Raw genomic sequence first — 17,604 nt, 5'->3', positions numbered from 1 at the left:
GAATTGCTGTGGGAATTTACTCAAAACTGCTCCAACAAACAAGCTTTAGAGTTTTCAGATACAAAGCCCGTCTTCCAAGAACAACATCACTCAAATCTTTCACTTCAGTCAAAATTTTACAGTTGCCGTTTCAGTCTGCTATTTAGCTGCAGTGCACAGGGAGAGGAATATCCAGGGGGGAATTCCCGCTGTCGCCTCAGCAGAAGGCTGTTCTCTCAGCCCAGTTCCTTTAAGAGAGGCCTGGAGCTGAGCAGGCTGAACCCGCTGTGCTCTCCTGACCCTCGCAGGAAGCCTTTCTCTGGGCCCTGAAGGACTTGCTGTCCATTGAAGCCGCATGACTGTTTGTTAGCCTTCCTTCCTGTGTCTCAGATTGCGACAGCGCGTTTATGACAGCATGTTACTAGGGACTTTCTGTAACACTCGCTGCCAAGTCACCGACTGCTGCTTTCATATTTTGTGCCCGTTGTGTTCCTGGCCAGTCGTGCGGTTTTGAAATGACTTTGGGGAAATTTAGCTTTTTATTTTGAGGGTTCCCTCCTTTCCACTCAGAATGATGGTCCATTTCAGTGTCAAATGCCTGTGGTCTCATGGTAGCCTCATAACTGTTGTTATCCTCCAGGAAGACACCGACCTTAATCTCTGATGTCATCTGTAAGTCAAATACACTAATTGAACTGGCACTGTCTGACCGTGTATTAATTGTTTATACTGCACTTTTTATTAGGGCTGCACAATCAGTAAATGAATCCCGATCTCGATTTTGGCTTCCACAACTAATGAAGTGATTTCAGTGATATTGAAGCACCATTAGCCTGCCCTGCTGTATCAGAACAAGTGCTCCATTATGCAGGAGAGAGGATGGGATGAGGAAACGTGACTTCTGCATTATGTTGTTAGCAAAATATTTTTAAAAATTTCAGTATGTTGTAACCTCATGGAACAGCTGCTCTGTGTAATGTCTGCTTTCATCATTTCACTCATTTTAAAGAGAAAATTCATTTCAAATGGTATCCAAAAGTCCCATTCATTTTCATCATTGCCGAAAAATAAAAGGAGCCAGAAGAATTCCAATGCATCATTCTGAAGTCACGACTTTAGTGGTCTAAGGAACCTGGCGATCTGGTCTGTTCTAGACTATATATTCCTGATTCTTTGTGCTCCTCATACACAGGTAGACTGTCTGACTAATCACATGCGTGTTTTTAGCACGGTGTGAGCTAGGCTATATTTTCCTACTTAACCTAACACAGCAGTGGCTGTAGGCCATGTCAGTGACTTTTTTGGTGTAGCATCACACGCTGGAAAAAACAAAATTCATTAGAAGGACAATATCAGTCATGAGAAGCAGGGACATGTGTTTAGAGTGAGTCTAAAGTGGAGTTTGGCGTTGAATGGGCTTCTATTGGGGGGGGGGGGAGTTTGCTCACATGGGAATCAAAAATCTACAAATATCTAAATATTGAAGCAAGCAACCTAAAAACCGTCTGGTATGCACACAAAACTCCGGGTAGGTGTGAAAATGAGCCCAGAAGTGTTAGCCTATAAAGTGCAATTCCCCTTTAAGGAAGGTGCTTATTAACCTGGATAGCTTCAGCTAATATCCAGCTATATTACTGGTTTTATATTACATTTTACACTGGTATGTGCACATTGCTCTACATAAGAGCATCTGCTGAAAGCCTTTGAGTGTGAATCTAATGCTGGATGACCAGACCATTGTAGGCTTCTGTTCCAGGGATGTGGAACACGTGTCCTGTCCTTAGAGAGAGGCTAGTTGTATTTGGGCCCTTTGGGGAAGCCTCAACAAGGTTGTGGGGTGTCCTGAACTATTTAGGCCTACCCCTCAAAACATTTTTTTCTTCTGATTTTTTTCTCTATGGTTTTCTCTCTAGTCAGGAAATCATGAGGGATTTTTCACGACTGAAGTTAGGCATATCCTTGATTGGTGTCTCTATTTTATTCTGATTGTGTCATTTTTTGCCCATTTGAACTTGCATTTAGCAACAGACTGATTGTGTTGCTCCTTTTTCAATGTATGAAGCATTAGCTTATCACCGTTGGCATGCAAAAATGTGATTTTATGCCTTATGTTTGAAATTCAGTGCATTATCTGGCACTCTGGGATTAGACTGAACGTTCGCCTCGGCGCATGCTTGCTCCTGTCTTTCTGCTTTTCTGCTTTGCTGGTTGAAGCTGAGCTCTGCAGTGCTGATGGTTTCCATATGGAACCACAGGGCCTTGGACTGAGCTGGGTTTTTTTTTTCCTTCAAAAAAAGGGGTGGGGTGCAGAGAGAACGAGAGTGGGAGAGACAGAACGAGGGAGAGAGAGAGAGAGAGGGAGGGGGTTGGAGGGAGAGAGTGAGAGGGCCGGGCAGAGAGAGTGAGAGACTGAGAGGGAGAGAACAAGCGTGTCAGTGTGGGTCGGATGAAGAGGCCTGCCGAGTGGCGGGTGTCGGAGCTGTCGCCTGCCATCAATCAGGCCTCCTGCCCGGCGCCCACCACGTGCTTCCTGGTGACCCTCGTTAACATCCCCTGCTTAGGGTGTGATTGCGTCAGCCGCAGGCCCGGCTCGTGATCTGGAACTGATTTGGGGCCTCTTCCCATCTGAGGTGGGCTCCAGACCCAGAGCCAGCCGTGGAAGCCCTGCCATGTTTGTCTGGCCTCATCTGGTCAGCGGGCGTTTTTGCTCCTCTCTCCCGGAGACCTGTTTGACTGCAGGCTACAGGAAGGCGGGGCTTCAAACCCCACCCTTTGACATCTTACCCCCTTGACCAACCCAGAGCTCTGAAAGGCAGAATAGTTTTTAACTGATTGCACGTGTTGTTGGGTGGCGTTGGACGTCAAACCCCACCCATCGACATGTAACCCCAGCCCTCCAGCCTCCTGCAGTCAGATGTAGGCTACTTGGCATCCTGAGCCATGAGGCGCTGACCACCTGGCACAGCAACAGACCTGCCACCCCCCCACCCCCCCCTCCCGAAACTGAACTTTCCGTCAGAGGACCTCAGCGATGCAGGCCTGGCTATTGCTGACCCCTCACAGGAAGTGTAGCCTTAGAGCTGGGACAGTCTGTGTTCCAAATAAGAGCACAGTATATGCTACTCCTTCTTAGGGTTCAAAACAGAATTTTATGTTTATGTGCGTGTGTATTTGCACATGCGTGTGTATGTATGTGTATGCGTGTGTGCGTGCGTACACATACAGGACCCACAGAGATAACATCGTGATTGTGTCTCCTGCTCTCTTCTAGTCCAGAAAATTTTCTGAAACCGCTATCTTAGAGGTCAGGACTCTTGCAAGAATCTGCCAAATCTCCCCCCAGATACAGGCTGTCTGACATTGAACATGATTTTGAGAAAAAGGGAGGAGGAAGCTGAGAGTATTTGCCATGTCTGGTGCTCCAGGCCTTTCTGTTGAACAGACCTGGGTCAAATACTTACACTTTGAAATAATTTCTCCCTTTAGATCAGGGGTTATTTTATTGCAGATTATTGGCAATTCTGAAAGAAACATCTCTCTTCCCCGTTACTCAAGACAAAATTCTTCTGTCATGAGATTGTACATTTAGGTTGGTAACATGTTTTGCGGAAAATTCTCAAGGGTCTGCAGGAATGTTTTTACATTTTACTGGCAAATGAGGAGTTGACCTACATCTGTAGCTGATTCTGTAGCTGGGGGGAGATGTGCCTTCCCCAAACAAAACTACATAGGTGTAATTTTCCTCAGAAGAATTGGGTCCTAATTTTTTATCTGTTCAGCACTGGTAAACCTTTTTCCTCTCTTACCTCCGCTGTCCCCCTTGTGGCGTCACTTTCGGTAAATGGAAGACGGATATTGGTTTCAGTGTTGGAGGGGTGCGTAGTTCGCCCTCCCTGTTCATATTCAAAAACTTCACCACATCAGCACGAACTGGAGGACCGCACACAGGAGGTGTTGTCATTTTGCTCTTCCGGAATGCATCGCCCATGCAGGTTTAGTGGTGACCTAACTCACTCTCTCTGTCTCTCTCTCCTCCCCCTCCCCCTCTGTGTTCTTCCCCCATCTCATTTCTGGATGAATATTTTTGTCTCAGAGGTGAGATGTGTTGGAAATATGCAGCCGTGGGGTGATATTGTGGTGTGCTTAAACCCACACCGGGCATGATTCATTTCTTCTTCTCTCTTAGCAGTCTCTCTTAGCAGACTCACTCTTCTCTCTTAGCAGACTCACTTAGTCACATCATTATCCCCACATAAAGTAAAGAGGTAGGAAGTTTCCTGTTTCATAGAGCTCAGGTCCTGCCACACAGGACAGAGATCAATAGGGAGGCTCTCTCAGCAGTGTGACTCACAATGAACACAAAAGGCTATTCTCACCTGACCTCTGTGACTAGTGAAATTATCCCAGACCGTTTTTCATCATCTAAGTTGCTGACTCTGTCCTCTCCAGAAAGGTCTGGGATGTGACCTCTGCCGCATGACCCTTTGACTCGCCGGCGAATAAATCTCAAATCTCTCCAGAGCACGAAAGGGCGTTATGTGAGGGAAGCTTGTATGTGGGGAGCGGCAGTGTTTTTCTCTGAGTGTGCGCGATCTTATAAACAGCGTTACGGGCAGGCTGAGGGGAAGCTGACCTCAGTACCATGGCGGTGTGTTCCGGAACACTTCCAGTAAAAACTGTTAATTGCACCCGTCGCCTGCACCAAAAACCGGTGTCAGGTACTGGCTACTTTTTCAACCAATCAGCAGCCGGTCTAAATGGGCCTTTATTTTCAGGGTAAGTAGCCTCCTTTTTTGGATCATTTAGTGCTTTAAGAAAAAAGCAGAAAAACGTTTTTGGACATTGATTTCTCCTTTTGTTCTCGCTTCAAAGTTGCAGTCTGCTGAATGTTGATGTGCCTTCATTACTGTGTGTGTTTTTTCCTCCCCACCATGAACTGAATAATTAAAGTGGACTTTAATATAAGACAGAGGAATACTCCTCTCAGCTCTGTCCTCTGTGACAAAACACTCCTGAAAACCGCAGAACACTCCCTTTTCATACCCCACCCTCCCTCCTGTGTATCTGGCCCAGAGACGTGGAAAGTAAATCCTGCAGCCCTCCAAGAGTCTAGCCGAGAGAGTAAAGAGTGAATTGAACAGGGAAGTTAAACATTTGTTTGCACAGAAGTTCAGTTTGTTGTCCAGAGCGAGAGAGAGGGAGAGAGAAAGGGCTCCAGTTGTCATGGAAAGCACAAGGGGTCGCATTCCTGTGGAGCATCTGTGGAACCTGTGGAACCAGGGCCTGTGGGACAAGTGGGCCTTTGTGCCGGCCCGCCGCCTGACGCGCGGCGCTGAATGGCGGGGCTGTGTGGCGCGATGCGGCCGTCTGGAGAGCGCCTCGCCCTGCCGCGCCGGCACTGCCGGGCCCGCACCGCGCGTGGGGACAGCTGGGCCGCTGGCCAGAGAGCTGAAACAGAGCAGACCGGCCAGCCTCTGTCTCAACCAGAGGATCATCAGACCCTACACACCAGCCAGACCTCTCCGTTCTGCCACCTCTGGACGCTTGGCACCTCCCGCTCCCGTCTGCTGTCTGTCCTGGCCCCTCGCTGGTGGAATGACCTCCCCGTGACGGTCAGAACAGCAGAGAATCTCACCACTTTCAAACGCAGACTGAAGACTCATCTCTTCAGGCTGCACCTCTCCCCACCCCTCCCTAGCCTATAGTTCAGCTCACTGTACCTAGCTAGGATAATTTGATTATGTTAGTGTATCTGGCAGGATTGTTTTTGTATGATTAGGTCTGATTCCAGTGCTAGTTTGTACTTGGTAGGATTCTTGCTTGCTGAACAAGCTTACTCTACAGGGTTGGAGTCCTGATCGATGTGGTCACTTCTGGCACTACGATCCTTACTTCACTCTAGTGTTTCTTTTGCGCCTCTACATCATGAAACCTATGCACTTGTTGTACGTCGCTCTGGATAAGAGCGTCTGCTAAATGCCTATAATGTAATGTAATGTAATGTAATGTAATGTAACCCCCAGGGCATGAGACCTGTTACCCGCTGTCTGATTGGTTTACCAGTTTGTAGGCAGATTCATGTTCCTTTTTCTGGTTTGACTTGAATCATCACAGCCAATGGGAACCACACCTACATGAGATCACGATTCATCAGCAGCGACTGACCATTGGTTTGTTAGCAGTGCAAGTCGCTGGAATTTGGGAAAACTGAGTGTCGGGTTGGTTAGGCTTACATTACTCTGAGGTTATGCGTTTTCTACATTCAGGTTTCAGGCTGAATTTTAAGATGCAAAAAACCAGCTGCTGCTCCGCCCCTCATGAGCTCCAACCTGGCTCTTAATGAACGAACAAGTGCAGCCAAACTCCTTTATGGAGGCCAGAAATAAGCAACTACAGTAAACTAGAAACAACAGTATCACCAAGGTGACCTGGGCCACCGATCAGTGTCTTGAAATGCACTGTAAGTTCCTCCAGATGAAATAAGGAAGTCTGTCAACATTGGGACTGATGAACAGATGATGAGTGATTGAATTAATGAATAAAGGACGAGAAAGGAGTGATATAGAAAGAAAGGGCTGTGTCGTTGTGGCTTGTGTCCCACTGGCAGCTGATGGCTGGGGGGGGTGGGGGGTAGTGAGAGTGGGGGCTTGAGGGGCTGCAGCGAAACCTGGCAGCTGAAGCCTCTCTGCCCCTCTGTTCCCAGGGGGCTAAAGTTTCTGTTTCACACTGTGCTGAGGGGACAGGTTCTCCACAATATAAACACGCCTCATACCAGGAGCCGCACCCCCGCTCCCAAGCACCCCTGCTCCTCTGCTTGTGAAAGCATGTCACAGCTGAATGAGCTGAGCAGCAGAGAGTGCACAGAGATGGCTGATGCGTGGTAGCCGCGCGCACAGGTGCGGCCTGGGTGGACTAGCTAAGCGTGTGCTAGCCGTGCGTGTGTTAGCAGTGCGAGCTCGGACAAGCCAGGGCACAGGAGCGGAGTGTGGGAACACAGCAGGCAGATATCTGATGCCTTTTCAGCACTGAAAGACCAGCGCTTTTCCATTGCGTTCCCAGGAAGCAGAGCAAGATCACATTTCCATGTGACATCACACAGAAGGATGGAAGATGCCAGATTCTGACTAATACCTCAACTTTATCAGCTGTCCAAGGCAAAAATAAATGCGTGCATAAATAAATAACTTGGGCCTACACCTCTGTTATTTATGTTGCTTGTGGTCAGGCTAGATGTTGACTTCCCCTGAGTTGATGGGAGAATGATAACCCACTGACCAGCGCCACTTTTAAAAACGAGAAAAGGAAGTGAAGATCAGTATCTGCCTCCGGGTCCAGCGGTAGTTTGCCCTACTGTGGAGGTTGCGCCATTCTCTGTTGTGAGTTTGCTAGATGCTATCTGAGTCTCCAGTGGTTACAGGCCTAGTAAGCCCCATTGCATTAAATTTGGATTATCAGGAGCCAATAATCTTGAGAAAAAGCTCTTTTTATATGTATATTTCAGATATTATCCATTTATACAGTTGGATATTTACTCAAACAGTTCCGGTCATCTCCCTTGTTTCAGAGGTAGACTAAATCAGCAGTCATCTGAAACCATCTGGTCTCAAGATTGGTTCCCTAAGCACTTCACCTCAGTGCCAGTCTGTCTCAGTTCTGTTCCTCTGCCCTCCGTACTGTGGCACTTACTGGTTTTCACTCATTACTTCCTTAGACTTCATTTGTCACTGCTACCTGTGTTTGTGTTGTTTTGCCCTTTAATTTCCCCTGAAAGAATTTTAGAGCTATTATCACAAGTACATTTGAAACATCTTATATAGGTTTTATTTAATTTTCTGGTTTTCTGTTGATCGATTTCTACTTTCTATATATTGAAATATTATCATTACCACGTGCTTGCCATGAAATGGCCTTAGATGCCGACATGACTCTAAATAACAAAAAACAAACAAACAAATTTGCCCTTTATTAGCACGATTTAATCACATTTTTATGCATTGTGCTCACCTGCTTGAAAAGTGCTGAACAAACAGTGAATGTGTTTTCCACATATGTGCATTTTGTTTTTGCAAATTCTCTACAAATTGTGTGGGTCAGCGCACAGCTCAGAGGTCCCATCACGCACTGCGGTTTGTGATGTCAGCGCTTGTGCCCAGAGCGGGGCATTGCTCAGACTGAGAGACCTCAGAGGCGGTGTGGCTTGGCTTGTTCCCATGAGCGTCAGGAGGCGGTCGCCACTGCCCAGGCCTTCCTGTTCGTTCTTCTTATACACTATGTCAACTAATGCCTTCTGTCTCTTTTTTCCCCTTCTTCCTTCTTTCAGATTTTGACATGAAGAAAGACTTTGATACGTTAATAGCTGAGGAACGCGCTGAGATCATCTCAAAATATGATAAGGTCAGTAGAGCCGTACCCAGCTCAAACGGTTTCATATGAGGGGCGATGGGCGTTCTGTGACTAAAATGAAGGAATGCCACAATGTAGCTACAGTATTTTTGTCTTGAGGAAAGCATAGTGGGTGGGAAATGACATCAAAAACTCTCTTTCCCAGAATGCCCCTCAGGGCTCCAGACTAACTTTTTACATTAGTTGCACTGGTGCGCCTAACTTTTTCATTTAGGTGCACCCAAAATTTTTCACCGCGCCTTTTGGCGCCGCAATAATACATTTTAAGCGTTACCTTTTTGTCAGTTCCCATACACATTGATAATTTCTTAATACATTATTTAAATGATTGTAAACAGGAATGAAGGTGCAGATAAATGTTTTTTCTTTATTTAAATCTCAGCACAAACAAGAAATCACAATAACCTCAATTGTTCAAAAAATAAACTTAAAAAGTGCTGATGTTTAAAGTGCTTGACAAACTCAAACAAATAAATCAAACTCAAATAACTCAAACAAAAGTGTGCCCTGCTCCTGGGTCCTTACAGAATATCCCCCTCAGCTGGCCCACTTCGTCTTAGTCGCACTTGACAGATTTTTGGTCGCACTCTGGAGCCTTGCCCCTATTTATCCTCCTGGAAGTATTGGGCCCTGTGCCAGCTGAAAATTTTACTGTGTGTATTAATGCAGGATCAGCCTGGGTAAGGGTATGGTGGGTCTTCATTGACTTTAAACTGTGCTTTCTCTGTCAGCAGGCTTGTCACCTGTTGTGTGCTCTGTTCTGTGTGTTATTTGTCCATGCAGGAGGAGGAGTGCGACCCTTGTTGATCGCGTGACTAAAAAACGTGATCAGCGCTCTAAGAGGGCAGCGAAAGGGAAATCTCTCGTGTGTACATACGTGTCTGCCTGCATGCTAGTGGAGCTGTGGCATGTGCACATACGTGGAGAAGCGTGTCCTTGGCGGTCCCGCCTCTCGTATACCAGTCATAGCTTAGAGCAGGGGTTCCCAAATTAGGTCTGGGGTGGACTCCCCTATGGGCTCCTCAGGAGAATTGAAAAACACTTTCCTTTTCTGCTTAATATTTCCATAGTCGGTAAATTAGATGTTGCACACTTTCAGGTAAAACCTGCAGTGTTGCGACTTTCATTTAGAAAAGGTAATGTTTCAGACTTTCCGGGAATGATAATGCAATGTTGTGATCATTGTAATTATTAGCCGTTCATGTTGTACTACGTAAATAGTTACATCTTATGCAGATCCATGACAATTGAGACTTTCATTGCTTCTGTCACACTGCAGCCTGTAGTGTGATGAAAATGTACAAAGTACAAAAGGTAATGCATTTTAATGAGGTGGAGGTGGGATATTTCAGGGGGACTGAGGTGAAAGGTTTGGGAACCCCAGGTGTAGGGTTTGAGACAGAACAGGACTCATTGTGTGTTGTGGGCATGCTGAAGCATGGGTGTGCTGTGCCAGCTGGGTCCCACCCTGCACTGTAGAGTCTACACTTCACAGACAGATCAAGTCATTCCTGCGATAAGATTATATCACACACACTGCAGCAGGATGTACTGCTGCGGCATGAGAACGTTTGCATCACTCTTGTCTTGCAACATGGACTGATACCAGAATGTGCTTTTTTGCATAAAAACCCCACCCTAAATAGTCATTTTTTCCTGTGGAGTATTGAAAGTGTGAGTGTATGTGCGGAGCACACGCTGACACACTGGCGTTTGTGCAGCAGCTCGTGCACGAACGGCTGCTGGCATGGTAATGTGCCTGTGGAGCCGGCTCTTGGAATAAAACAGGCGCAGATTGTGTGGCTCGTGGGAGAGGGACAGGATCGCGGCTGCATGCTGGCTGCTTCTTTTTGGGGGAGGGGTGGAAAGCGGCGGATTGTTCCGCGCGGTCCGCTACTGCCGGTGGTGATGCGTGGAGCGGCGCCAGCGTCCGTCGCCCGGCCTGCCAGTCCGGTACCGTCGGGAGCCAATCAGCACTGCTGGTGGTCTACGTCAGCAGCTGCCCCTGAACTGCCAGGGGCACTTGATCACAAGAGGGGACAGAGAACAGCTTGAGAACGGAGGGCAGCAGCTGGGAGGCCAGGGGAGGAGGCTAAATTTAGGCCCTCGTGGTTGGGGAGAGATGCGTGGGGGGGTCAGACCAGCACTACAAACATAGCGATCAGGTTAACCCTGTTGTATCGCCACTTGTGGAAGGTTACCCCTCACAAATTGGCCAATTAAAGTGCCTTGCAGGTTGCCAGGTCAACCTCTGCCTGCCAGCTGCGATTGGCTACCAGGCCTGGCTTTTGATCAATCACAGTTTAATTTTTCATGTCTAACAGTCTTTTGTAGACCCCTACATTTTTTGATGAAGTCTCACTCAGGGGTTCAGTACATACTGTAGTACTCAAAGTAATTTTCATTGCTTTGTACATGTTGAGCGCCCCCTGTGTGTCACCGGTGACGTGGCGGCAGCACCCTCCCTGTCCCCTCCGCCTGTGGCTTCTCATGTCTGTTTCATAACGCATAATTATATCTCCCCCCGTCCTCTCTTCTCCTTAATGGCTTCCGAAATCCGGCTATTTTTAACGGTATTGGGCAGATCCACTCAGCGCCTCCGATTGCACCCCCCTCTGGCCTTTTGCAGTGAGGAATCATTCACTTCACTGCAGGGAGACTGAAACGCTACATGCCACAAAAAGTCCTGTTTCTCTCTGCTTGTATCGTCTATCGAAATTGGACAGACAGACAGACAGACAGACAGACAGATGGAAGGTTCTGCGGCAGGACAATCAGCTGTGAGAGCTAGGTCTTCAAACTGGCAATTTTGAACCAACCGCCCGGTGACATTTTAGAGAGGAGCTTTGAATCTCTCGCCCGCTGAATAATTTACATCACCTGCACGTGTGACATTTGTGGTGGAAGCCGTTTGTGAATTTCGCAACCCAAAGGGAAGATTTCCTCACTGACGTGCGCAGAGTAAATGCAGGAGACATCTGTTGATTAAGTGTGGCTATGGTGGCACCGTAGGCCCTGTACAACTATACACTCTGCTGTAATTCTTGTACTGTGGGAGGGGGGCTGGAGTAAAATTTTGTCCAATCAGGGCACAGTCTTATCAGTCTGTGTCCTGCTGTTATCATCCCTGTAGTCTGAAAACACAACGGGTATCCATTAAAAGAGATCAGGTATCCATCATCAGGGCCTTTTAGTGAGATGAGTGAGAGCTGTACATTTGGCTAGAGGCTAATTATCCTGCATCCTGGAATTTTTGCTGCTGACATATTCTTAGATAAAATGCGAAGAAATTAAAAAATCCCTTTCATAAGGGAACAATGATTTACTGTAGATTTGACTTACAGGCAGGGCACTGCTGACTGCTTGGGCAAGACTCTTAATGCAAATGACCTTTGTAAATATCAAGCTCTTAAAATGCATGTCGGTGTTGTTTTCTGTGGGATGAGGGTCACCTGGAACGGTCACACCTGTAGACTCTTTTCTGCCTGCACTGGCTGCGCAGATGAGGCCAGCAGACGTGCAGGCGGACGTGCAGGAAGGCTGTTCTTACTGAGCGTTTATAGAAGGGCAGCAGAGCGCCCCAGCAGCAGTGCTTTCATGACTGAGGCTTTGGTCCTCCGCTCCCAAAGCCACGGCTTTCAAAATGGAAAACTTCACACGCTGCATTCGTGTGATGTCACTGCAACGTGAAGAGCACTAACAAGAACTGTGTAATGGCGTTTTACATTGCGGAATGTGAATGCTTGCACTTCTCCTGAAAATGGCTACATTTTCTGGATATTTGTCTTTATTTATTTATTTATTTATTTATTTATTTATTTATTTATGTATTGTTGATATTATTTATTTAAATAAGCACTGTTTCATTGGTTTCAGGGCCGGGATGAGGGCGTAGACATCGACCCCTGGGAAGACCCGGACTACACTATCTACAAGTTCACAGATCGCTTCGGCTTTCTGCAGTGAGTCACACCATCCCTCCTTTAGCTGACATGAGCCTGAATGGGATTCATGCCTGGAGCTGGAACGCATCCTGGAATTATGGTCTTTAATTGGCTCAGCCATTTCTGTCTGATGATAGAAATTCTGAGAAATTTGTTTTTGATTTCGTTTTGTTTTTCCTGTCCTTTGCAAAAAGAAAAAGTTTGATTTTAGTTTTAAAAAAATAAAATAATAGACTTGAATTGGTAAAGCCTTGTGGAGGCAATCTTAAGGCCTGTTCAGATGAAAGAAAATCATCAGAAAGCAAGATGGTTTCATGCTTTCTGAGGAAAAGCTGTTAAATGTGAACTACTGAGTTATGGGAAAACATTGCTTAAATTGCCCATCATTTTGGTGTGCACCCTATTATGTATTCTTAGTATTAGTAACGTTCTAATACTGAAACAGCTCTTATCCTGACTGCACTGATAGGTTGGAACAGGGCTTTATTTTCATTTTAAAAGTCTTGAAATCCAGACGGTTAGTTCCTGAGAGACGGCAGGAATCTCTTGCCGTGCCGTCTGAGAGCGGTGCTCACCGGTGCAGCGGTAAGCTACGGCTTGGGCATCGCTCACATTCTCGTGGGGCTGTTGACGGAAGTGTGCTGTATTTGACACACCCCTCCTCCTTTTACAACCGCGTCTCCGGTGCTCAGTTTGTCTGAGTCTCATTTGACGCTGCCCTCCTTCAGTTTAAGCGATTGGTTATAAAGCATTGGCTTCGGCGAGGCTGTTGCCGTAATTAACCGCCTGTTTTGTTGCTCCTTGCAGTGAAGAGGAACTGCCGACTCCCAATGCTCTTGAGGAAAAGGTATGTGCAGAAGATATTTACAATTATGTGCTTGAGAGACAGGTTAGACAATTTCCTAAGTGAGGGCAATACATGGCTAATGCCAAAAAAGCACAGGTCATCACTCACACAATCATCTGAGTAGGGATCTTTCTTTTTCTGTTGGAACCATTCTGTTCAACAGCCCTTCAGCAGTAAGACTCCACTGGTTACAGGCAACTGTAGTGGGAATGGGTCTGTTTTGGCTAACATGGTTCAATGTTGTAGCGGTCCCACACGCAAATGCCCAAGACAGCAAAGAAATTAATCATGAACTTTCCATCATACTTCATCTTCTGTCGGCAACATTCTGTTGATGGATACCATGCCATAATAAGCGTTCATCGGTCACGTGACACCCTGTTTTGAGCTGGCCTTCGAATTGCGTGGGAGAGAAAATTTATGCGCCTGATAATCTGTGCGCAACGACTTCGGAGAAACGTGATACCGGTCTAAATCGGTGGTGCTGAGCCCTGGCTGTGGAGAGCAGGTCCAGGGTGTTCCGGTCTGTTTTCATCTCCTTCCGCAAGATGTTCAGACCAGCAAACCAGCGTGGAGAACATTAAGGTGTAACGGTCACCTCACCTGACCGGGCTGAGTTACTGAGCGCTGAGTAACAAACAGATACCATACCCCGTGGCTCTCCAGCAACATGATATATGAGATGATTCAGAAAGCAGATGTGTTGTGTGTATCAGGTTAGAGTGTAAACGGGAGCTGCAATGCAGATTCCTGTATACCGATAACGCAGGCCAGCGTAGCCACACCTTCCACACGCACAGAAGCACAAACACGCTAAGGAGAAGAGCCGTCTTTCAGGTCAGGGTGGAGGAAGTTGCCGCGGTGACCTTCAAGCCTTGCTCCAGGAGCGAGGAGGCGGCCTTGCATTCCGGAAACAGCTGTGGGACGGAGCCAAATCCCCCCTCCTGCAGCGGGACAGGGCATAACCCTGTATCCATGATTCAGTTACATGATACATTATATGTGGGGGTGGGGGTACAGTACAAATGTAAATATGCAAACTTCTTGCATAGTTACATTTTACAGCAAGGTACATTAAGATAATAATGCCAAGCCCCATCTCCATTTTGCTTCTCATTATTCTGTAGTAAATACCAAAAAGGTTAGCCAGAAATAAGCACAGAAACATCAGGCCTGTCAAATTTTGTGAATGTTTTCCTTGCACTCTACTGTGGCCAAGTGTGCCTGACGTCACAAGCACACACAACATTAATGCTGTACATACAAGCGCAAGCACGAGTGAAAGTTTTGTTTCTGGCAGAGTAGACAGGCAAACGAGTTCAAAAACAACACTTAGCATTAACTCGGCTCCTAATAAATAAAAAGCCCAGTGGTTGCGCTTGCCCCGAATTTTCCTTTTAACCAAATTCACCTGCGTTCTGTTAAAAATAACTATTTTTGCCCTAATATGCCAACTCTCAATAACACAATAAATGTGTGTTGTTCAGAATTTTATGACACAGTAGTAGCGGAGGCAGGATGAAATAGCGGGGTTAGTGGGATGAAATCAGACACTAATAATGTTTTGTTGTGCATAGACCCTGGTCTCCCATAGGCCTGTTTTTTTCACCTTTTGGCTATTTTTTTTTTCTGCATAAAACGTGGCGACTGAAAGCAATCTCTGTTTTGTTTGCTATTGTTCTGTTATAATAAACTTACTTGCTAAAAGAACTGGAATGAAGCAGAACTTGACAAATTGTGCAGATGTACTTTGTAGCGAGTACTCTGCTGTGGCCAGAGGCAATCGCGATTGGCAGTTTATCTTTTGTTTTTGGGATGTAGGCACTGCTCAGTTGGATGCAAGGATACAATAGGGCGATCAGAGTCAGGAGAAGCCGCTCACTAAAGAAAAGGCAGTAAAAAGTAGCCGCCTGGAAATGTTTCTGTTTGGCTATCCAGCCTGTAGGCAGTGCTTATGGAACACACTGGAGATCCCTGCTTCCTTACCCCTGACTCTCGGATCATTGACCTTTGACGCCACTGGTTACCCTCGTCTGATGTTTTTGTACGATAGAGTTGATAGTAAGGCTGCTACCCATTTTGTATATACTGTACATTGCTACTGTTTGTGCTCTAACAGGAAGTTTATTTTCATCCCTCTTCAGCAAAAACATCTGGAAATTGAAAGGGTGGAGAAATGGCTAAAAATGGTGAAGAAATGGGACAAGTACAGGAACAGTGAACGGGTGAGGATAACTGTGCCTGTGTGCATCAGGCATGAGGAACACAGGCTCTAATATCCTGTCATTCATTTCTGGCTTCTCCCTTCTCTATATCTCTCCTTCTTTTTCCTTCACCATTTAATTCTTTTTCTCTCTTTCTTCCCCCTCACTCTCCTCTTCTTGTCTTTTTCCATCTGCCTCCCTGAACCCCTCTCCTGCTTTCTCCTTCTCTCACTGTGTATTACTTTTCTCTCTCCTTCACTGTTCTACTTTTGCCTGGATTTTCCTTCTCCCACACTATTCAACCCTTCCCCCTTTCCCTATCTCTGTCTTTCTCTTTATCTCCCCTTTTCTCTCCCTTTCTCTCCCCCTTCTCTCTCTCTCCCTCTCTCTCTCTCCTCACATCTCCTCTCTCTCCCCCCCCCCCTCTGATCTCCTCTCTGTGTGTTTTCTGCAGATGTGGCGCAGGGTGTATAAGGGGATTCCCTTGCAGCTGCGGGGGCAGGCCTGGTCCTTACTGCTGGATGTGGAGAAAGTGAAGAGTGACAACCCTGGCAAGTACGAGGTTAGTGTGCACGTTCAGGACTGAGTAGAAGTGAAGCTCTTTGCCAGATTGTTGAAAAGCATAATTGATGGATAAATTATTTTGTTGTTGTTGCAGAAAATGAAGGAACAGGCCAGACACTTCTCCACTGAAATCAAGCAAATCGATCTTGACGTGAACCGGACCTTTCGAAACCATATCATGTTTATGGATCGATTTGGAGTCAAGTAAGCCAGCACACACACACATGGTGCAGACACACACACACACACACACTGCAAACACCAATCAAAATTACAGCTTACAACTAGAAATAGAAAAGAATGAGGTTTGTATAAGAATAAAACTTTATCTACTAACAGTAGAGTCAGGTTTAACTACTTTTTTTGGCTGCTGTTTTGTTAGTTTTTCCTTTATTGAGCTAGCTTGGATTGGCTTTTTGTGACTAGTATCTTCTGCAGAAGCCAAGTCTCTTCAGATATTTCCACCAGGGCTGAGCTTGTGTAACCCTGTGAGCCAGCGATCAGAGCAAGCGCCACTTCCTGCCTCTCTGTGTGTTTGATTAGACTTCCTGTCACAGAGCGTGACTTGCCAGGAAGTGCCGAGCAGCAGACCCCCTCTCACACGCTCACAATAGAGCCGCTCCAGAGCGGGCACTGCCATTGTTTCCCCAGATGTTTTTAAAGCACCAACGGTTCTCATACACAATTGTGTGTGTGTGCACGGTTTTGCTAAGCACTTAGCAAAGAATGGTAGCTACCTTTAAAGAAACTGTGTGAACCACAAGCAAAATGTCTCTCCATGGTGCTGCGTTTGGAGCCATTTCCGGTCTTTCTGAATGGGCAGAGGCTTTACAGCTTGCCCATTGATGGGGCTTGTGATTACTGTGTTGTATCTGTTAACATGGGAAAGAAATGAGGCTCTTCTGTTTCTTCCTGTTACTGCATCACTTTGTGTGAAGTGATGAGCGCTTTTAATCTTTAATCTTCTAGCATGAATTAACTTGATTTTTAGTGATTTTTGTTGTGTCTTTCCATGGTTATTAGCATCCAGACACACACAGATATACACACACACGCATGCAGGCACACGCATACACACGCACACATACACATACATGCACGCACACCCACCCGCACGCACGCACGTGCGCAGAGGGAAATGTCTGACATTCGTTCCTGGCCGCACTGCGTGTTTGAAAGCGCTCCAGGGCCGTTTTTGGTAATGTCAGAGGCAGCTTAATGGACTCCAGGCCTGCAGAGGAACAGAGGAGCAGTCTGACCCACCCACACTGCTTCAAGAATACTTCAGCAATGGAGCCCAGTGATTTAGAGAGACAGGAGCAAAGGCCTGAGAAAGGGAGGCGCAGGGTGCGCACCCGTAGCACAGCTTCAGTCTGCCAGCAGCACAGTTACATTAATGCAGCACAGCTTTAGCCTCCCAGTGCATCGAGTGTAACACAGCTGCACAAAGTCACGTACCCACAGAGTACAGTCCTCCATTGGACATCTTACCTCCGTTGGCTTAGAGAGGAAAACCTGCACAGCCTTCTCACTGGCCTCAGGGGGAGGCCTTTCATGCAGATCCTTAAACAGGCAGCAAGGTGCTCTCCTCACTGTCAGTTTCTGAAGTCTGTCTTCACCTGACAATTTATGGAAAATTGGAAAATGCAGAATACACCAAACC

At 46.6% G+C, this 17,604-nt stretch overlaps 1 protein-coding gene across 1 annotated transcript in view; it reads left to right on the top strand.

Moving 5' to 3' along the window:
• Positions 1 to 17,604, top strand: part of LOC135242743 (USP6 N-terminal-like protein) — a 37,453-nt gene that overhangs the window by 10,241 nt on the left and 9,608 nt on the right. The window contains exons 2-7 of the mRNA XM_064313979.1: positions 8,300 to 8,373; positions 12,259 to 12,344; positions 13,134 to 13,173; positions 15,318 to 15,398; positions 15,832 to 15,939; positions 16,036 to 16,145. Coding sequence (XP_064170049.1) covers positions 8,308 to 8,373; positions 12,259 to 12,344; positions 13,134 to 13,173; positions 15,318 to 15,398; positions 15,832 to 15,939; positions 16,036 to 16,145 — 491 coding nt within the window. The 5' untranslated portion in view covers positions 8,300 to 8,307. The remainder of the gene's footprint in view (positions 1 to 8,299; positions 8,374 to 12,258; positions 12,345 to 13,133; positions 13,174 to 15,317; positions 15,399 to 15,831; positions 15,940 to 16,035; positions 16,146 to 17,604) is intronic.

The sequence above is a fragment of the Anguilla rostrata genome, chromosome 16 (genome assembly GCF_018555375.3).
Source record: "Anguilla rostrata isolate EN2019 chromosome 16, ASM1855537v3, whole genome shotgun sequence".
In the NCBI taxonomy this organism is placed as follows: Eukaryota; Metazoa; Chordata; class Actinopteri; order Anguilliformes; family Anguillidae; genus Anguilla; species Anguilla rostrata.
The sequence above is the reverse complement of the archived record's forward strand: the minus strand, read 5'-3'. Positions and strand labels throughout refer to the sequence as shown.